Source organism: Mesoplodon bidens (assembly GCF_964165515.1).
Source record: "Mesoplodon bidens genome assembly, chromosome: 18".
Taxonomy (NCBI): domain Eukaryota; kingdom Metazoa; phylum Chordata; class Mammalia; order Artiodactyla; family Ziphiidae; genus Mesoplodon; species Mesoplodon bidens.
Genome location: NC_138175.1, coordinates 18,780,446 through 18,803,016, shown reverse-complemented (window position 1 = coordinate 18,803,016; position 22,571 = coordinate 18,780,446). Strand labels below are relative to the sequence as shown.

Sequence of the window (22,571 nt, the reverse complement as noted above, 5' to 3'; positions counted from 1 at the left end):
ATCTGTCAACCTAGAAGTCTGTATATAGCAAAATCTTTCAGGAATGGAGACACAAGTATCTTTTTTTTTTTTTTTTTGCGGTACGCAGGCCTCTCACTATTGTGGCCTCTTCCGTTGCGGAGCACAGGCTCCGGACGTGCAGGCTCAGCGGCCACGGCTCACGGGCCCAGCTGCTCCACGGCACATGGGATCTTCCCGGACCGGGGCACGAACCCGTTTCCCCTGCATCAGCAGGCGGACTCTCAACCACTGCGCCACCAGGGAAGCCCACAAGTATCTTTTATACAGCTAAAAACGGTCAATACTTCTTGCTCTCTGAGTGACCTGGCGCAAACTTCTTTTAAATGGGGCTACCATTGTCCCACCTGTTGGGAATTATGCTAGGATTGAGTTAATATCTGTAAAGGACTTTGCTCCATGCCCCCTCGTAGTTGGTGTTCTTTAAAATGTTTGGTCCCAAGGTGAACAAACTGGGATTGTGGGGGTGCTGCCCTGGCGGGGAACTCTCCCCGAGCGCGTCCTGGTGGGAGCGAGTGCTGCAGGGTCCTCCTGCCCGTCTTCCGGCCTGGACAACGCGTGCATGCCGGTGGCCACGAGGGGGCGGTACCACACCGCAGGGGGGTGCCCGGGAGGCCACAGAACTTGAACCAGGTGAGCCTGTTGCCGGCTTCCTCTCCTCTTTCTTCTTTCCCTTCCCGCCTTTAAAGGATGCTGGAATTTTCGCAGCATCTAAATAACGATATACTCCATCCACAAGGGATGCACCTGAGGGGAAGAGATCTGGAACACCTGGCAATAGGGCCGATCAGCATCAGCGTCAGCTGTGGTGAGACCTGCAAATCCCAGGCAACCCTGTCATAAATAATGCAGGAGGGGCTCAGTACCTCCGTGGGCAAAGTGGGTTTTTTTCCCACAACTTTTTCTTCAAAAAAATTTCAAACCAACAGAAACGTTTTTTCAAAACTGTACAATCAACAAACATTCATATATCTTTCATCTGGATTCACTGTCAATCCAATTTGCCAGGTTATTTACACACACATTTTATTTTGTTTTGGCTGAACCGTTTTAGACCTACTTGCAGACATCCTGACACTTTACACGTAAAATACTTCACGCTGCATCTCCTAAGATCAAGGGCATTCTCACACGCAGCCACAATACCATTATCATACCTAAGACGCTCAGCATGGATATAACTAAATACAATTAAATGATATGCAGTTGCATATTTAAATTTCCCCAATTATTCCAGTTTTGTCCTGTATAGCTGTAAATTTGTTTGGTTTGTGATCCAGGACCTGGATCAATAGTCACCTCATTTTTTCTTTCATGACATTTTTTTTTTTGCGGTATGTGGGCCTCTCACTGTTGTGGCCTCTCCCATTGCGGAGCACAGGCTCCGGACGCACAAGCTCAACGGCCATGGCTCACGGGCCCAGCCGCTCCACGGCATGTGGGATCCTCCCAGACCGGGGCACGAACCCGTGTCCCCTGCATCGGCAGGCGGACTCTCAACCACTGCGCCACCAGGGAAGCCCTTTCATGACATTTTTGAAGAGTCCAGGGAAGTTGTCTTGTAGAAGATTCTACAATCTGAATCTGTCACCTATTTATTCTTTGTGATTAGATTCAAGAAATTCACTTTTGTGTAAATACTGCATAGGCCATGTTATCTTTTTCCCATTACATCGTATCAGGAGGCCCATCACGTAGGCCTGGACTATATTAGTGACACTAAGTTTGATCACTGGGCTACATGTGACAGTTTCCTATCATAAACAATACTCTTTAAACATTAACTCCCCATTTCCCCTCTCTCCAGCCCTTGTCAATTATACCACCATTATACTTTCTGTCTTTATGATTTTGACTACTATAAATACCTCATATATTTACTTATTTATTTTGGGCTGTGTTGGGTCTTCATTTCTGTGCGAGGGCTTTCTCTAGTTGTGGCAAGCGGGGGTCACTCATCGCGGTGCACGGGCCTCTCACTATCGCGGCCTCTCTTGCACACGCTCCAGACGCACAGGCCCAGTAGTTGTGGCTCACGGGCCTAGTTGCTCCGCGGCATGTAGGATCTTCCCAGACCAGGGCTCGAACCCGTGTCCCCTGCATTAGCAGGCAGATTCTCAACCACTGCGCCACCAGGGAAGCCCTAAATACCTCATATAAGTGGAATCATACAGTATTTTTCTTTTTGTGAGTTGCTTATTTCACTTAGAATAATGTCTTCAAGTTTTATCCATGTTATAGCATATTACAGAATTTCCTTCCTTTTTAAGGCCAAATAATATTCTGTGGAGTGTATTGGGTTGGTCAAAAAGTTTCTTTCGGGCTTTTCTGTAACACCGTACAGAAAAACCCAGAGGAACTTTTTGGCCAACCCACTATATACCACTTTTCGGTAATCTATTCATCAGTCAGACACTTGGGTTGCTCCCATGTTTTAGCTATTGTGAATAATGCTATTATGAACATGGGTGTACAAATGTCTCTTCAAGACCCTGAAGAGGGTCTTGGATAATTCTTAATTCTTTTGGATATAGAATTGCTGGCTCATATGGTAATTCTATTTTTAATTTTTTGAAGAACTTCCATACTGCTTTCTACAGCGACTGAACCATTTTACATTCCTACTAACAGTGCACAAGGGTTCCAGTTTCTCCACATCCTTGTCAACACTTATCGTTTTCTGTTTTTTTTTTTTAATAAATTTAATTTTCTTTTTGGCTGCATTGGCCCTTGGATGCTCTGTCGCGGTGCGTGGGCTTCTCGTTGCGGTGGCTTCTCTTGTTGCGGAGCACAGGCTCTAGGAGCGTGGGCTCTAGAGCTCAGGCTCAGTAGTTGTGGTGCACGGGCTTAGTTGCTCTGCGGCTTGTGGGATCTTCCCAACCAGGGATCGAACCTGTGTTCCCTGCATTGGCAGGCGAATTCTTAACCACTGCGCCACCAGGGAAGTCCCTGTTTTCTGGCTTTTGGATAGTAGCCATCCTAATGGATGTGAGGTTGTATCTTGTAGTTTTAGTTTACATTTCCCTAATGATCAGTAATGTTGAGTATCTTTTCATGTGCTTATTGGCCGTTCATATGACTTCTTTGGGAAAATGTCTATTCAAATCTTTTGCTCATTTTGAATCAGGTTGTTTGTTGTTTTGTTATTGAGTTTTAGGAGTTCTCTATATATTCTGGATATTAATCTTTTACCAGATATATGCATATATATGTGTATATATACATATATATATTTAAAACCTGAAAAACAGTACTAGAGATTGTTTATGGATACATGCACATGGAGTAAATATATAAAGCTGTGTACAGGAATGATCAGCACTATATTCAGTGAGTGATGTTTGGGGCAGAGGGTGGGGATATAGGGTCAGGTACATAGGAAGCTTCAACCATAGCTGATGAGTTTTATTTATTAGAGCAGGTCATGGTTAAATGGATGTTCGTTATGTTGTTTTCCCTTTTTTGTGTGTACACCTGAGATTATTTCACAAATTTTTAAAAAACAAAATGTAGTGTTTTTTTTTTAATGTTTAGTTATTTATTTATTGACTGTGTTGGGTCTTTGTTGCTGCCTGAGGGCTTTCTCTATTTGCAGTGAGCGGGCTACTCTTCATTGTGGTGCGGGGGCTTCTCATTGCGGTGGCTTCTCTTGTTGCAGAGCACGGGCTCTAGGTGCACGGGCTTCAGTAGTTGTGGCTCACGGGCTCTAGAGCGCAGGCTCAGTAGCTGTGGCGCATGTGGGATCTTCCCGGACCAGGGATGGAACCTGTGTCCCCTGCATTGGCAGGCAGGCTATTCTTATCCACTGCGCCACCAGGGAAGCCCAAAATGTAGTTTCTTAAAGAAAAAAAAAAAGCTTTAATTTACTAAGCAACTGCTAGGTTCAAAAAGCTTAACATTCATTATCTACTTTAATCCTCACTTCACCCCTTTAATCACTTGCCACCACTCTGCCCTTTGTCTACTCCACTCCAGTCACACTGGCCTCCCTACTGCCTTCTTTTTTATGGCGGGGGGGGGGGGTTGTGTTGGGTCTTTGTTGCTGTGTGTGGGCTTTCTAGTTGCGGTGAGCAGGGGCTACTCTTACTTGTGGTGCGTGGGCTTCTCATTACGGTCGCCCCTTACTCGGCTCCCTTCAAGGTGAGGAACCTGCCCGCAAAGCGGGCGCGTTTGGTGGGGCCGGGCTAAGAGTGCGTCCAAGGTGCACGAGGGCTCCATCGCCCCTTCCATCTCCGGGGATCTCCGGAGTAGCCCCCAGCGGCCTCAGCACATGGGAATCGGCGGTCACCGACCTAGAGCAGGCCGCCACTCGAACTCCCCTCCCCCCGAATCCATCCCCGCTCCCCACGCCCCTTCTCCGGCTCGCCACTCTCGGCGCTCGCCTCTCTCCGCCCTGGCCCCACGTGCGCGCGTGCTAGGGTGCTCTGCCCGGGAAGTGCTGGCGGAAGCGGCGACGGCGGCGGCGGGAGGTTCGGCTGTCGCCCGTTTCTGCGTGGCCCCGTGCTTGTTGGCCGCCATTGCAGGTCAGGCTGCAGGGAGCGAGGGCCGAGCCTGGAATGGGGGCGAGGGTGCGAGGGAGCGGGAAACTAGGGAGCTGGGACACGCGGCTCAAGGAGAAGAATGGCGAGCCGAGGGGCGGGGAGCGGGGGAGCGGCGGGCGGGGGAGGGGAGGCCGGGAAGGGGGAGGAGAATGGGGAGGGCCGTGCAGAGGTGAGGGCGACCCAGAGGGGCCCCTGGTAGGAGAGCCGGGAATTTGGAGAAGGGAGCAATGTGGAGTCAGAAGGTGGAGGGAAGGAAGGGAGCGAGCAGGGCAGAGCGGGAGAAGGGCGGAAGGAGTGGCCGAGCGCGGTTGGAGGACGGAGACAGGAGCGGTGCGGGCCGGAACCTCGAGGTATGTGCAGAAAGGGGTTCTTCCCTGGGTGGGGAGGGAACCCAGCACGGGATGCTTGCGAGAGTGGGGTAGAACTGGAACCCAGGAAGTAAGCGGGAACATCAGAAAGGGGACTTAGCCGGGGATAGGACTGTGAGGTTCCTTCGAGGGGACATTTTAAGTCGTGGGGGAGAGGCTGCTGGGAGCGGTAATTGGGAGAGTGGTTGGAAGGAAGAGACAGTCTGGAGAGTGATCCAGCTTCATTTGTGGGCGGAGTGAGAGACGAGAGAAGAGTGGAGTGGAGTCGGGTCCTGGAGGAGCGAAGTACTTAAGAATTGAGGGGGGAAAATAGGGAACGATTTGGAAAATGAGGGTGGTAGAGGGATAACGTTTAAAGAGTAATCTTTGGGAGGAGGGAGAACGGTTTGGAAAGACTATTCCGGGGGTGGGGAGTGGAGGAAGGCAGTTTAAAGAATAGTTTCCTTGGGAGGTAGCAGAAAGGGCAAAACAGCTTGGTGAGAGGTCCTAGAGAAAGCTTCGGGGTAATTTGGAGGGGTGTGGGGAAGAGAGGGGAAGCGGATGGAGAAGTTCCAGAAAGTGGGCGGGGCTAGAAATAGGAAGTGTTTGTAGGTCAAATTGAAGGGAGGGGAGGGGGTCGGGGAGAGGGTGGAGAAGATGGGGCTGGTGGGAGGGGAATCCAGTACAGAGGGAGACCTCAAGTAGAGCTATAAAGGAAGGGGCTTTGGGGAAGATAGGGTGCCACAGCAGTAGGAGGAGGAAGGGTAGAAGGGGCCGCAGAGTAGCAGAAGATGCAGAAAACTGGAGTAACTCAGATCGACTGAAGCCATCTTTTCTGCCTATTGTCTACAGTTACCAGTAATTGATTCCCTCCTCATGGGAATCTTAAAATGTGATGGGAAAGTAAAAAAAAAAAAAAGTTTGGCCAAAAAGTTCGTTCGGTTTCAGTAAGATAACTCTAGTAGGGCTTAGTTGTCTTTAACTTCATTCAAAACAATTTTTCTAGATTATATTGTGGCAGCATTTTAAAAAAACTTTTAAAAATGGTGAATTTTTGTGTAGCCATTTTAATATTGAAGATGGAAGAGAAACAACATTTTCGGCATATTATGCTTTATTATTTCAAGAAAGGTAGAAACGCAACTGAAACACAAAAAAAGATTTGTGCAGTGTATGGAGAAGGTGCTGTGACTCATCGAACGTGTCAGAAGTGGTTTTTGAAGTTTCGTGCTGGAGATTTCTTGCTGGACCATGCTGCACAGTTGGGTAGACCAGTTGAAGTTGATAGCGATCAAATCGAGACATTAATTGAGAACAATCAACGTTATACTATGCGGGAGATAGCCGACATACTCAAAGTATCCAAATCAAGCGTTGAAAATCATTTGCACCAACTTGGTTACGTTAATCGCTTTGGTGTTTGGGTTCCACCTAAGTTAAGCGAAGAAAACCTTCTTGACCATATTTCCACATGGGATTCTCTACTTAAACGTAACAAAAATGTTCCGTTTTTAAAACAAATTTTGACGGGCAATGAAAAGTGAATACTGGGGGCTTCTCTGGTGGCGCAGTGGTTGAGAGTCTGCCTGCCGATGCAGGGGACACGGGTTCGTGCCCCGGTTCAGGAAGATCCCACATGCTGTGGGGCGGCTGGGCCCGTGAGCTATGGCAGCTGAGCCTGCGCGTCCGGAGCCTGTGCTCGGCAACGGGAGAGGCCACAACAGTGAGAGGCCCGCATACCGCAAAAAAAAAAAAAAGTGGATACTGTACGGTAATGTGGAATGGAAGAGATCGCCGGGCAAGTGAAATGATCCACCAACAACCACACCAAAGGCCGATCTTCATCCAAAAATGGTGATGTTGTGTATATGGTGGGATTGGAAAGGAGTCCTCTATTAGGAGCTCCTTCCAGAAAACCAAACGATTAATTCCAATAAGTACTGCTCCCAGTTAGACCAACTGAAAACAGCACTTGATGAAAAGCGTCCGGAATTAGTCAACAGAGAACACGTAATCTTCCATCACAATACTGCAAGACTGAATGTTTCTTTGATGACCAGGCAAAAACTGTTACAGCTTGGCTGGGAAGTTCTGATTCATCCGCCATATTCACCAGACATTGCACCTTCAGATTTCCATTTATTTCGGTCTTTACAAAATTCTCTTAATGGAAAAATTTTCAATTCCCTGGAAGACTGTAAAAGACACCTGGAAGAGTTCTTTGTTCAAAAAGATAAAACGTTTTGGGAAGATGGAATTATGAAGTTGCCTGAAAAATGGCAGAAGGTAGTGGAACAAAATGGTGAATACGTTATTCAATAAAGTTCTTGGTGAAAATGAAAAATGTGTCTTTTATTTTTACTTAAAAACCGAAGGAACTTTTCAGCCAACCCAATATTATCCACTTTATAGGCAGGTAAACTAAGCTCAGAGGAATGAAATAATTTGCCCAAGGTCATGTAGCTAATAATGGTGGAGTCAGTTCCATCTCACACTCAGAATAAAGCCCAAGTTCTTTTGACAAGGAGCTACAAGGACCTCCCTGATCTGAGCCCTGCCTGCCCCCCTAATCAACTCAAACACAAGTTTATTCCTACCTCAGGGCCTTTACACCTGCTGTTTTTTCTCCAAAACTGCTCTTCACTGGGCTGGCTCCTTCTTACCCTTCAGGTCTTGATTCGAATACAAGGCTTCCCTGATAACACAATGACTTTTTGCCTCTTTAACCCATTTTAGTTTACATGTTGTATTTTTTATTTGCTTACTGTCTAACATCTGTTCCCACTACTCCCACCCCTCATGAGGACAGGGGCTTTGCCTGCTTTGTTCACTGCTATATCCTTAATGCTGGCATGTAGTAGGTGCTCAATAAGTATTTGCTGAATGAATGAATGAATGACCTTACAGAGAGGTAAAACAGTTAAAAACAATCTAACTCAGTTCTTTGGGCATCTTGAAATAACAATTCTTGTATGGTGAGCTTACGAAGATTAAAAGAAATAAGTCACAAGGCCTAGAACCACAGGATATATTTTTATAGAAATGAGAGTTTCGATTCTCCCACCACTCACAGGCTGGACCTGGGGGTGTTCACAGGGCTCTGTGCTCTGAGAGCCCTTTGTCTCCAGAGAAGGAGAACCCTGGCAGGAAGGGTGAGCAATCCACCAGCACCACTATTTGGGTAATAACTAGGCCTTTTCTTCCCAGGCTTGTTCTGCTACTCCCACACCCCTTCCCACAGGCAAAAATCTTCTCTATTTAACCAGGAACTGGAGCTCTCTGAAGACCCTGGAGGTCAACCATGAATTGAATAAGGTGTGTCAGGCAGAGAGAGCGGTACTTGATGAGGGAGGCTGAGTTCTTGTGATCTTGGACAAGGAAACTTTTCTTACTGTCCCTTTTTTTTCTTGGCGGGGGGGGGGGGTTGGCTACCATGGGGGCTTGAGTAAAGAGAGTTGAATTAATCATCTCAGTTCCCAGCCCACTCTCTTAGTTGGTTTGCACAAGGCTTCTCTCTGGTTTTATTAATTCACACATTCATTCATTTCTTTTTGTCCCTATCCTCCACTCCCATTACCCTCCTCCACCATTCCATTTAATAAAATACCTCTGAATTTGTGTAGCTTTGTCAAATGTATTGTGTTGTCTCCTGTGAATGTGAATTTAATTTTTTAATTAAAAAGGATCTACTATAAATCACTTCTGTTTCTTACTGTGGTAGCCAGTAAGAAACTCCTGGTATTCATATCTTTGAGCAGTCCCCTCTTGCATTGCATAGAGGTGACCCTACTCAACAAATAGGATATTGCAAGGATAACAGTGTGCAAATTCCAAGGCTAGGGGATGAAAGACATCACAGTATCCTCTTTCTGTCTCATTGATCACCCACTCTAGGGGAAGCCAGCTACCATGCTATGAGGACACTCAAGCAGCCCTATGGAGTGGTCTAAGAGGAGCTGAGGCCTCCTGCCAACAGTTATTACCAACTTACCAGCCATGTACGTGAGCCATTTTGAATGATTCTCCCGCCCCAGTTAAACCTACAGACGACTACAGCCCCAGCAACATCTTAACTGCAACCTCATGAGAGATCCCAAGCCAGAGCCAGTTAGTCAAGCCATTCCCAAGTTCCTGACCCACAGGAGCCTTGTGAGATAATAATGTTTATCTAACTTTCATGTGTCACAACATATTCTTTTTCCCCCCACCATTTAAAAATGTAAAAATCATTCTCAGCTTGAGCCGAGCTGTACAAAAACAGGTGATGTGTCACATTTGGCTCACAGGTCTTTGTTGACTCACAGTCTGCTTAGCTGTTTTGAATTGTTGCATAATTGTAATGGTTCCATAATGTGCCTTCACCATATTTTGCATATTTACTCCCAGTGAGGGGCATTCAATTTATCTCCTACTCCCAGCTACCACAGACAACAGCTGCCGTGAACATCCTCAGCCTTGTGGGAAGGGCCCTGGGATATTTGTCCAGGAGTGGAATGACTGGGTTTCAGGGTCTTAGTCTACACTTAGCAGTGCCGCATGAGAGTCCCATTTCCCCACACCCTACCAACACTTGGTGTTATCCAACTTCCTAATGTTTGCTAGTCCGTGACTTGGTTTCTCCTCTTTGTTTGGCTTGCATTTCCCTGATAACTAATGAGTTTGAACATCTCTTGGCCTAGTAGCACACATTTAGGTTTCCTCTCTAAGTTGCCTATTTGTGTTTTCACCCATTTTTCTATTAGATGTTTCTGACTTTTTCTTATTGGGAAGACTTCCCCTTCCCAGGCCTCAGTTTCCCCATGTTTACCACAGTTACCTACAGGGCTCTCCTGAAATGCCATCCTTGTTTCTGAAACCCCTACAGCCTATTTCAAATAATGAGAACGTGGCTTGGGGTTGAATTTTTACATATATTATCTCATTTAAGAAACCAAGGATTTATTTGGGAATTATAACTGAGATTTCTGGGTTCAGAGAGGTTGATGACCAGTGCAGGGCCACCCAGATGAGTCATGGGGTTGAGCAGATGCCTAAACTGAGTTCCATTAGGAAGAGTTGGGACTGCAAATCAAAATATGGCAGCAAACAACACTTCTCTTGGGTCAAGTTGGAAATGATGTTTCTAAATGATAAGAGGAGACAAGGCATTGGAGAGCATGGGGCCTTCTTTTCCAAGCTGGCGGAAGTGAAACTTCATAACTTTTCTTAGGGGCAGTTTGATGATTATGTGCCAAAAGCCTGAAATGCCTGCATATCCTTTGACTCAACGAATTCCCTAGGAATTTGTCCTGAAGCAGTAATTGGTCAAAGATGAGGAACGTGTTTGGTGGTGGGGAAACAAAAATCACACCTAAGTATCCCACTTCAGGAGATGGAATACTACATATGCAAATGCTATCTTAAGGAAGATGTTCTAGGGAATTCCCTGGCAGTCCAGTCATTAGGACTCTGTGCTTTCTCTGCCAAGGACCCGGGTTTGATCCCTGGCAGGGAAACTAAGATCCCACAAGCCATGCACAGCGAGGCCAAAAAAAATAAATAAATAAAACAGATGTTCTATAGAAGGATTTCTAATGCTAGGGAAAGATGTTAATAATTCAGTTAAGGTGAGGCGAGGGGAGGGATCCATTATAAAATGATGGATACGAAATTATCTCATTTTTCTAGGAAAAAAATACGTATGAAGGAAATCACTGGGAAAATACAATGATGTATTGAGTGCTTGCTATGGGCCATACACTGTTTTTAGTGCTTTTTATAGCCTCATTTAATTGTCACACAACTCTTTGAGTAGGTGCTGTTATTATTCCTATATTACAGGTGAAGAAACTGAGGTCAGAGAGGTGAAATGAGCTGCCAGAGGTCACGCAGATGGTGAGTGATGAAGCCAGGAGTTGAAGCCAGGTGCTGGCTCGAGAGTTACCCGAAATAGTCCCCATGGTCACCTCCATGTTTACATCTGAGGAGTGAGACCAAGATGATCCTTATTCCCTTTATCTGTATTTCCTGATTTTTCTACAATTAATTTTTTTTCTACAATTAATATTTTTAAAAGCTCTCTTGTAGTGGTCAGTGCCTTTGAAAGTATGAAAGAGGAGAGAGTTTTGTGGGGGAGGTGTTGTGTAGAGAAAAATCAGGAACGGGATGGGGCTTGGCTCACCTCAAACCCTACCCAAGCCCCAAACCCTTTCTCTTTTCATTCTCAAAAATATCAAGGAAGTCAAAGGTCTGATATCTGCTGTGTGACCTTGGACTGGTTTCTCACCCTTTTGGAGCCCTTTTCGAAATATGTCACATGGATTGAATTTCTGGAGAAGCCTCCCTGTCCTCCTCCCCACGCCCAGCCCTCCCAGCACCCTGAGTGAGATGTAAGGAAGAACAGCCTTGCCCAGTGGTTCTGAGAAGGAAAGGAGAGAAAAGGACAGGGAAGGGTTGGGGCGGGGGGGGTAAGGGGGGTGCAGAGAGGAGGAAGCTGGCGCCAGAGGTGCAGCAGGGAGGGACAGGTCTAGGGAGAGGTCCCCTCCTGTCATCTCCTCTCCCCTGGGGCTTTGAGGAGTGACTTACCCAGTCTCTGAATGTAACTCTGGGAAAGTCTGTGCTGCAGTGAGCACTGGACAGGGAGTCCAAAGACCTGGGTTCTGCTCACATCTCACCATTGGTTACCTGTGTCCTAGTCAGTCCCATTTCTGAGCCTTGGCTTTCTCAGCCTTTGAAGGGGCAAATGACTGGCTGGTTGTGATAAAGTGAGGAAAGGTGCTTTGTGAGAGGCTAAGCAACTGTGTGCTATGTTAGGGGTCAACAAACTACGGCATTAGTTCTGTGGTTCCTTTTTAACAGCTTTATTGAGATTTAATTCAAATACCACACAATTCACCCATTGAAAATGTACACTTCAGCAGATTTTAGTATATTCACAGAGTTGTGCAAGCATCACCATGATCAGTTTTTCGTCATGCCCCAAAGGACCCTTTAGTTATTACCCTCCCCCGCCCCAGTCCCCTCAGCCCCAGGCAACAACTCCTCTGCTTTCTGTTTCCAGAGACATTTCATGTCCATGAAATCATACATATGCCATCTTTGTCTGGCTTCCTTCACTTAGCATGTTTTCAAGGCTCATCCGTATTGTAGCATCTATCAAACTTTGGTTCCTTTTTATGGCTGAACAATATTCCATTGTATGGTTATACCACATTTTGTTTATCCATTCATCAATTGATGGACATTTGTGTTTTTCTTCTACTTTTTAGCTGTTATGAATAGCTATAAACTTTGATGTACACGTGTGGATTTATGTTTTCATTTATTTGAGTATATACTTAGCAGAATTGCTGGGTTAAATAGTAATTATGTTTAACATTTTGAGGCAACACCTGTTTTGTATGTTTGGGTTTTTTTTTTTTGGTTGCATTCAGTCTTCGTTGCTGAGCACAGGCTTTCTCTAGTTGCGTCGAGTGGGGGCTACTCTCTGTTGCAGTGCGCGGGCTTCTTATTGTGGTGGCTCCTCTTGTTGTGGAGCATGAGCTCTAGGCACATGGGCTTCAGTAGTTGTGGTGCACGGGCTCAGTAGTTGTGGCTCACGGGCTTAGTTGCTCCGCGGCATGTGGGATTTTCCCAGACCAGGGCTTGAATCTGTGTCCCCTACATTGGCAAGTGGATTCTTAACCACGGAGCCACCAGGGAAGTCCCAACACCTGTTTCTATATAGTCCAGGAGTTAAGAATGGTTTTTATGTTCTCATGGTAGGGAAAAAATGGTAGGGAAAAAATCAAAAGAAGAATAATATTTTATAACGTGAAAATTACACAGAAGTCAAATCTCACTGTCCACAAAGAAAGTTTCACTGGACAGCTGCTTTCATTCATTTATGTATTGTCTATGGTGCTTTTGCATTACAGTGGCAGAGCTGAGGAGTATGACAGACCATTTGGCCTTCAAGCCTAAAGTATTTACTGTCTGGTCTTTTATAGAAAATCTTTGTCGACCCCTGAACTGTGTGTTGGTATTATTAATTATTGTTTGGTGGAGGCAGCTTGGATATGCTGCCTTGATTGGAACAGGACTCAGGTTGCCAGGTCCTGGCCTATGAGCATAAAGGGATGAGAGCTCTTATCTAGCCCCATTTTCTAGATTGAGAAACTTAGTCCTGCAGGAGGGCCCAGGCTCATGCAAGCTGAGGGGGAAGTGAGGGCCTAGCTTTCTTTTACTCCTTGGCAGCCTCCTTTGATCACCATTAATTAGTGAGAACCTGGCTCTGGCTGTTGCCTAATAAAACAAAAACATAAGTGGCTTTGATGTCTCCATTCCTAAAACTGAAGGTTCCATCTCCATAGCAAGGCTTTGTACCCGCAGATTCTTTCTCTCTGCCCATCACCTCATCACCTCTCAAAGACCTACTGTTTTGGCCTGAAAGTCAGGTTTCCTGAAGGAAGGAGGGCAGTTCCAGGGTTGGAGCCCAGTCCTCATAGCAGAGAAGTCATGTCCCCTCTCTGCCCCTCAGTGTCTTTGTCGGGAAGATACGAGTAATGATGCCTATCTCTGGGGTTGTTTGTATTTGTAAAAGTGTTCTGAAAGGAGCCCTCATACACTGCTGGTGGGAAGGTAAAATGGCACAGCCATTGAGGGACCCTCCCAGTTCCTCAAATGACTAAATGTAGAGTTACCATATGACCCAGCAATACCATTCCTATGTACATACCCCAGAGAAACGAAAACATGTCCATGCAAACGTGTCCATCTTGTACACAAATGTTCATAGCAACATTATTCAAAATAGCCAAAGAGCAGAAACAACCCAAATGTCCATCAGCTGATGGATGGACAAATAAAATGTGGCACATCTATACAATGGAATACTATTTGGCCATAAAAAGTAAAGAAGTATTGATACACGCTACAAAATGGATGAAAACATTACATTAAGTGAGAGAAACCAGACACAAAAGGCCACATATTGTATGATTCCATTTATGCAAAATGTCCGGAATAGGCAAATCCATAGAGTCAGAAAGAGATGAGTGGTTGCCAGGGGCTGTGGAGGATATGGAGAGTGACTGTAAATGGACACAAGGTTTCTTTGTGGGGTGATGGAAATGTCCTAAAATTGAACATGGTGATGGTTTCACAACTCTGTGAATATATTTAAAAACATTGAATTGCGGGCTTAAAATGGATGAATTTTATGGTACATAAATTATACCCCAATAACACTGTTTTTTAAAAGTGCTCTGAAAACTGTAAAGTGATGAGTATGGTGTTACTCACATGCATAATAGATGACCTGTCATAATGGATGGAGCTGAGTATTCTGACCTGTCAGTTTAGGGTAGTTCCTAAGACTTTTGAAATTGGAGACACCTGGATATCTTCCTGTACATTATCTCAGGCAAGTCATTTAACTGTGAGGCCATCTGTAGAATTGGGACAGTAATCTCTGTCTCTTAGGATTGTTGTGACAATTAAATGAATACTGTAGGAACATGCTGAGCTTGGTACTTGACACCTAGTAGATGCCTAGTGAATGATGATGACTGTTTCCACATTGAGTTACCTGACTCCTCCCAGCCATCCCAGGGAGCGAGTCCGTGCTCTTCCACTTTCCTCAGAATCTACTGTTTCCAAATCTTGCCTGATCATAAGAATTACCAGGAGCATCTTTTAAAAATACAGATTCCAAGGCCCCACTTTGGACCCATTGATAAGAATCTGTATTTTAAGAAACTCTCCAGATGAGTCCTATAATCAGGTAAATTTGGGAATAAGGCTGGTCCAACCTGGAAACATTTTGCTTCTTATTTATACCCTTCCACAAACCCTTATTTTCCGTTGTTTGCTGTTTCACCCTGACTCGCTTTTCTTTTGCCAAAGATCCCTCTATTTAAGAGCTCATGCTCTTGACTTCAGTAATGACGCCAGCATGAGATTTTATAATTTCCTCATACTTTAATTCAGTGCAAAGATTGATAACATTAACAATAACAGCAATAGTGAACTTACATGTGTTTGGTGCTCTGCAGGGGTTTCCCAGGTACCTTTATGTCCTCACAGCAGCCTCGTTTGTGGATTTAAATAAGTTAAATAACTCCCGTCTTTGGGCTTCCCTGGGGCCCGTGAGCCATGGCCGCTGAGCCTGCGTGTCCGGAGCCTGTGCTCCGCAACAGGAGAGGCCACAACAGTGAGAGGCCCGCGTACCGCAAAAAAAATAATAATAATAACTTCTCTCTTTTAGGAGAGAAAGTGGCAGAGTCAAAATTGAATATATTTATATAAAGCACAAAATTAGGCAAAACTAATCTCTGTTTTAAAAGTCAAGATAATGATTACCCTTGGGTTGGGGGTTAGGGACTGATGGAGGTCAAAAAGATTCTTTGGGGGCAGGTCATGTTTTGTCCCTTATTCTGGGTGTTGGTAGCACGTGTGTTCATTGTCACTTAGGATCTGCTCACTTTTCTGTATTTGTGTTATACTTCAATAAAAAGTTTAAAAACATAGCAGTACTATATGATCCTAATTTTAAAAATTTTGATGTATACATTTGCACAGAAAAAAGAATAAAAGGAAACTAAATCGAGGGACATTTTATAAAATAATTGGCCTAGATCATAAAAAATGTCAAGGTCAAGAAAGACAAAGAAAAAGCAAAAGGATATATACTGTGTAGCACAGGGAATTAAACCCATTATCTTGAAATAACCTATAATGGAGTGTAATCTGCAAAAATATTGAATCACTGTGTTGTACACCTGAAACTAACACAATATTATAAATCAAATATACTTCATTTAAAAAAAGAAAGAACGACAAAGACTGAGACACTATTCCAGTTGAAAGGAGGCTAAAGTGATAGGACAGCTACATGCCGTGCAGGATTCTGGTTTAGATCCTAGACTGGGAAAAAAATTATGTGTACACACACACACACACACACACACACACACATAGACACACACACAGCTGATTGATAAATTTAAATATGGACGACAGATAATAGTATTGTTACAATGTTAAATATCCTGAGTTTGCTCTTTGTACTGTGGTTATGGATGGGCATGCCTTTGTTTTTGGGAAATACACACTGAAGCATTTAGGGGTTAAAGACCATAATGTCTCCAATTTAATGTCAAATTGTTCAGAAAAATGCATACACACATATAAATAATTATATGAAGAGAGAAAATGAGAAAGCAAATGGTAAACAACTGGTTGATATAGGTAAGGAGTTTCTGAGAGCGTCTTGTACTAGTCTTTCAACCTTTCTATAAGTTTGAAGTTACACTTGTCCCTTGATATCCACAGTGGATTGGTTCCAGTACCCCCCGCAGATACCAAAATCCACAGATGCTCCAGTCCCTTGTATAAGATGGCTCACTATTTGCATATAATGGACTCACATCCTCCTATATACTTTTAAGTCATTTCTAGATTACTTATAATGCCTAATATGGTGTAAATGCCATGTAAATAGTTGCTGGGCACGTGGCAAATTCAAGTTTTGCTTTTGGAACTTTCTGGACTTTTTTTTTCAAATATTCTCAATCCGTAGTTGGTTGAATCCTTGGATGGGGAACCCATGGATATGGAGGGCTGGCTACATATCAAAATTACAAATTACAAAAAAAGATGGGAAGGGGAAGAGAGCCACATAAACTTTCACTCTTCTGGGATTCGTACTAAAAATAAAATAGTACTAATTTTTCAAATAGCCTTTAAAAAAGTAATAAAAGAGTGGTACAGTTTCCAGGAAGTGAAAGAAAATGGAAGGAAATACACCAAGTGTCAGCTGTGCCCAGGTGGTGCTGTGCCCTGCTGGTGACCTGCAAGACTTTAGGCACTAGGTAGCTTGGATTTGAATCCAGACTCTGCTGTTTACCAGATGTGACAGCCTGGGTGATTTACTTAAATTCCCTGTGCTCCTGTCTCCACCCCTCCCCTATGCAGTGGGGCTGGCACTTCCTGCTCATGGGGTTATCACATGAGTCATGGGAGTCTGAAGCGTTTGTGAGAGTGTGGGCACACACTGAGGCTCATGTAAATATCAGCCATCATATCTGGTTGGTGGGATTATGAGTGGAAAAGTCTATGTATTTTGCTTGGTTTTGTTTTTATTGACATTAACATTATATTACTTTCAGGTATACAACATAATGATTTGCTATGTGTATATATTGTTAAATGGTCACCACAATAAGTGTAGTTCATATTCATCACCACACATAGTTACACATTTTTTTTCCTGTGATGAGATGTTTTAAGATCTACTCTTAGCAATGTTCAAATATGCAGTACAGGATTATTAACTATAGTCACCATGCTGTATATTATATCCCATGACTTATTTATTGTATCACTGGAAGTTTGTTCCTTTTGACCCCCTTCACCCATTTCGCCTACCCCCCACCTCTGGCAATCATCAGTCTGTTCTCTGTATCTATGAGTCTGGGTTTTTTGTTTTGTTTTTAGATTTCACATATAAGTGAGAACACATGTTATTTGTCTTTCTACGTCTGACTTACTTCACTTAGCATAATGCCCTCAATCTGTGTATTTTTTAAACTGTGTCAACACGCAGTAATTTTGTAATCAGAGCAACAACAAAACATCAATCTGACAGCTCAGCTTCTCCCTCTTGGACCTCTCTCTGTCTCTCCTCTCCCCCCACATCCTCCTCCTCAGCCCCCTCCCCTCTGCCCACCAGATTGCATTCCTCACTTCTTTTCCCAAAGAACTATAATTAAGGTTTTACTCTGTAATTGCCATTTCATGGTTCCTCATCTGAAATCATGCTCCCGCTTGGCCTGGTTTCCATCTCCTTCTCAGCCTTGGGAAGCAGAGGCAGGATTCAGCAGAGCCCAGGATGTGCCTTGAGCTCTAAGAATGACTGAGCTCTAGCTGTGTGTGCTTAGCCCCTTCCCTACATTACCTTGTTCAGTCTTCACAACAACCCTATGAGGAAACTGAAGCTCGGGGAGGTGGAATAAATCATCCAAAGGCCTCATAGATAGTTGGTGGAGCTGGCCTTTGAATCCACTTTGACCTGGCCTCAAAACTGGCAGATGATACTCCTACTTCCTCAACTGACAAGTATATTCTGAACTCTCCACACCAGACATCAATACTCTAGTGGTAGTTTTATATCAAAGCTGACCATGCTCATCCCTCCCTGTATCCTTACCCTTTGTAATATGACTTTGCACCTCCTCCGTCTAAAAGGTGGAGTCTGGGACTTCCCTGGTGGCACAGTGGTTAAGAATCGCCTGCCAGTGCAGGGGACACGGGTTCGAGCCCTGGTCGGGGAAGATCCCACATGCCGTGGAGCAACTAAGCCCGTGCACCACAACTACTGACACTGCGCTCTAGAGTCTGCGAGCCACAACTACTGAGCCCACGTGCCACAATTACTGAAGCCCGCATGCCTAGAGCCCGTGCTCCACAACAAGAGAAGCCACCAGAATGTGAAGCCCGCGCACCACAATGAAGAGTAGCCCCTGCTTGCTGCAACTAGAGAAAGCCCGCAACGAGAGAAAGCCCACACACAGCATTGAAGACCCAACGCAGCCCCTAAAAATAAATAAAATAAATAAATTCAAAAAAATAAAACGTGGAGTCTATTTCCCCAGGCCTTGAATCTGGACCAGCCTTGCTTTGGCCGGTAGAATGCATCAGAAGTGATGGTGGACCACACCTAGGCCCCGAGAAGCCTTGTGTGCTTCTTTCTCTTGGCACACTGCCTCGTCCATGAAAACAAGCCCAGGCTAGACTGCTGGAACATCATGGCCCAGTCACCCCTGCTGCCCAGCCAAAAGCCAGCCAACTGCCAGCCAACTGCCAGATGTGAGTGAGACCAACCTAGACCTGCCAGCCACCCGCTGACCTGCTTGCTAACTGACTATAGATACATCAATGAGCCCAGGTGAGATTAGCCAAGGCTGCTCACAGCAGCAGAACCACCCAGCTGGCCCACAGACTCATGAGCAATTGTTTCAATCCACTGAGTTTCAGGATGGTTTATTATACAGTAATAGCTAACTAATACAGCCCTTTAAAGAGGAGACAAAGTGGGAGGCTGTTGAGATGACTCCAGTGTTCTAGAGGAAAGAATTCTGACTTAGCAAACATCTATTTAATGTTTACTGTGTGCTAAGTATTATAATTTAACCCACACAACAACTTTATGAGGTAGGTACTTCTATTGTCCCCATTCGACAGATGAGAAGACTGAAGCAGAGTGGTAAATAATTTGCTCAGAGTCTCATAACTAGTAAGTGGCAGGCATTCCACCAATTAGCAGGTCAAGATGTGGGAAGCAGGAAGTGGAGTCCAGAAAGCTGCCTTGTGAACCCCCTGGGGGCAGAAGATGAGCATTCAGAAACCTGATGATGGAGGTACTTCCCCACTGAGCTCAGTCGGAGAGTGGTACTCTGTGGAAATGGGTTGCTTAAAGAGACAGAATAATAATAATAATTCAATTTATAAATATTGCTTCTTTTCTTAAACCTTATTTATATTTATTAAGTAGATAAGAATCAGGAGCAAACCAAAAGGTACAGAGTTAGATGCTGTGTTAGTCAGCATTCTCCAGAGAAACAGAACCAATAGGATGTGAATATATAGAGAAAGAGATTCATCTGAAGGAATTGGCTCGCACAATTGCAGAGGATTGGTGAATCCAAAATCTGATGGGGGAGACCAGTTAGGTGAAGACTCAGGAAAGAGTTGCAGTTCAAATCCAAAGGCAGCCTGCTGACAAACCAGGAAGAACCAGTGTTGCGGATGAAGTCCAAAGGCAGTCTGCTGGCAGAATTCCCTCTTGCTCAGGGGAGGTCAGCCATTTGTTCTCTTCAGGCCTTCAACTGATTGGATGAGGCCCACCCTTATTATGGAGGACAGTCTGCTTTACGCAAAGTCCACCAATTTAAATGTAAATCTCATCCAAAAACACCATCACAGAAACATCAAGAACAGTGTTTGGCCATATGCCTAAGCACTGTGGCCCAGCCAAGTTGACACATAGCATTAACTGTCACAGACGCCAAGAGAGGTGGTTAATGCCACTGAAGAGCAGAGTCAGAGCTGGCAGAGAAGTGACCTCTGGACTAGCCACATGGAGTTTGGTGACCAGAGTGGATTCACTGTAGTGGATAAGTCAAGATTAGCTGGTGGGGGTCGAAGAGAGAAGGAGGAGGGACAGAAGTGTGGGCAGAAGCTCTCTTGTGGAGGGAAAGCATGGCATGAGGCAGTAGCTCGAGGAAAAAGCGAGGGTTGTAGGTGGGCTGCCTAGTTTGCTTTTTCTAATGGAGATGCTAAAGCAGTGTACTTTTCAGATTGTAGGGTTTGTTTTTTTTTTGCGGTATGCGGGCCTCTCGCTGTTGTGGCCTCTCCCGTTGCGGAGCACAGGCTCCAGACGCGCAGGCTCAGCGGCCATGGCCCACGGGCCCAGCCGCTCTGTGGCATGTGGGATCTTCCCGGACCGGGGCACGAACCCGTGTTGCCTGCATCAGCAGGCAGACTCTTAACCACTGCGCCACCAGGGAAGCCCCAGATTGTAGGTTTTGATCCTTCACTGGGTCAATTCAGTGAGTGAGAACCAGCACTTAAAAAAAAAAAAGAACAGGGGCTTCCCTGGTGGCACAGTGGTTGAGAGTCCGCCTGCCAATGCAGGGGACACGGGTTCGTGCCCCGGTCCGGGAAGATCCCACATGCCACAGAGCGGCTGGGCCCGTGGGCCATGGCCGCTGAGCCTGCGTGTCCGGAGCCTGTGCTCCGCAACGGGAGAGGCCACAACAGCGAGAGGCCCGCGTACCGCAAAAAAAAAAAAAAAAAGAAAAAAAGAACAGAAAAGAAGCAATAGAACCCATCATACGTAATAAGAGTAAGCATTTTTTCATGAAACTTTTGTGTCCTGACTTCTAACACCATAAATTAGTTTTGTCTGTACTCAAATATATGTGACTGGAATCACAATGCTATGTAATCATCCGTGTCTGGATTCTTTCACTCAACATTATGTCCATGAGATTCACCCATGTTGTTCCATGTCGTTGCAGCCCATTCATTCCCATTACTGTGCAGTTTTCGATGTGCATGTATCAATTGATTTATCTATTCTGCTGTTGATGCCCTTGAAGAGTGTGCAGTCTTGGATTTATCTATTCTGCTGTTGATGCCCTTGAAGAGTGTGCAGTCTTGGATTTATCTATTCTGCTGTTGATGCCCTTGAAGGGTGTGCAGTCTTGGCAATGGTGAATAAACAAAAGCAATAATGGACAGCAGGTGCTTTTTCAATGTTGTTATCTGAGTCACCAGGCCCTACCCACCTGGGGGTAAAGAGTAGCCATGATACGTGCAGGACACAGAATAGGGATGATTTGGATGAGAGGAGTTGAGGACATGACCAGAAAGGTAGATGCTTTCCCAAGTTCTCGTAGCTCCTTGGGATTACCTTTATCCTACCGTTACCATGCATTACAGAAAATATCTGTTCATTGTCTGCCTCCCCACTAGGTGGTGGAGGAGACTAAGTCTTAGTCATGGCCAAATCCCCATCCCTGTGCCAAGCCTGAGACTGGCACATGGTAGGCACTGGGGAAATGCTTGTTGAACTGGACTAGGTTTGGGTCAGTCCCAAACCGTCATTGCCAGGCTAAAGAGTTTGGACTTGGTACTCAAAGACAGTGGGACCCATTGAAGGTTTTTGAGCATGAGGAAGTTATAATCTATAGAGTGTTTTAGAAAAATTAATCTGAGCAGCAGCAGCGGGGAGGAGGGTGTTTTGGAGAGAGGGAAACTTCAGGTGGGGCAGGGGAGGGGGGCTGCTTATAGAAAGGACAGTTAAGAAGCTCTTGCAGAAATGAATAATGACCTGAATTAGGGTCGTGGAGGAGGGAACAGAAAAGAACAACTTGGGCCACATTTCTCTTTTCAAAATATGGAATATGGGGCTTCCCTGGTGGCACAGTGGTTGGGAGTCCGCCTGCCGATGCAGGGGACGCGGGTTTGTGCCCCGGTCCGGGAAGATCCCACATGCCGCAGAACAGCTGGGCCCGTGAGCCATGGCCGCTGAGCCTGCGCGTCCGGAGCCTGTGCTCGGCAACGGGAGAGGCCACAACAGTGAGAGGCCCGCGTACCACAAAAAAAAAAAAAAAAACATATATATATGGAATATGATCTCATTTTTATAAAACCATACGTTATTTGTACATCTTATAATATATGCAAGAATATTATAAATCACTAGGCTTGACACTAGTCAGCCAAAGAGGCTTCTAGGGAAGTGGTGTTGTGTGTGTTTTAATAAAATCATGAATTATTTTTCATCCTTACTAAAAACCCTGTGAAGTAGGATGTTGTTAGCTCCACTTTATAGATGGAGAAACTGAAGGTCAGAGTTTGAATCACTTGCTCAAGGTCACACAACCAGTACTATTCCAACTCCAGCAGGCCTTCCCCAGAGACACTCTGAAGGAATAATCAAGGTGCCTTTGTGATTAATTGGATGGGGGAAGGGACGAGGGTACAAAGAGAGGAAGGGATTAAAAATGCCTAGGACACTTTGAGCCTCACCAAGTGAAAAATAATCAGCAAGTCAGGAGGGAGTGCCAGGTTTCTGTGGGAAGGTTTAAGCCAAAGGAATGAATACCTAATGATGGAATCTGGTGCATCAGTTGAGGGC

The 22,571-nt window shown here is 45.1% G+C and overlaps 2 protein-coding genes across 3 annotated transcripts in view; both read left to right on the top strand.

Moving 5' to 3' along the window:
* Window positions 1-6,083, top strand: part of ZFP90 (ZFP90 zinc finger protein) — a 36,923-nt gene extending 30,840 nt beyond the window's left edge. Inside the window, exon 5 of the transcript XR_014013877.1 lies at window positions 5,969-6,083. The gene's annotated coding sequence lies outside the window, so the exon portion shown is untranslated. The remainder of the gene's footprint in view (window positions 1-5,968) is intronic.
* Window positions 1-22,571, top strand: part of CDH3 (cadherin 3) — a 118,757-nt gene that overhangs the window by 9,676 nt on the left and 86,510 nt on the right. Inside the window, exons 1-3 of one of the 2 annotated variants that reach the window (XM_081217754.1) lie at window positions 4,746-4,909; window positions 8,801-8,904; window positions 10,727-10,780. In XM_081217754.1, the coding sequence (XP_081073880.1) occupies window positions 10,778-10,780 (3 nt within the window). In that variant the 5' untranslated portion in view covers window positions 4,746-4,909; window positions 8,801-8,904; window positions 10,727-10,777. Of the gene's footprint in view, window positions 1-4,745; window positions 4,910-8,800; window positions 8,905-10,726; window positions 10,781-22,571 lie in introns of those variants that run through there. The other variant, XM_081217755.1, reaches the window with a different exon arrangement.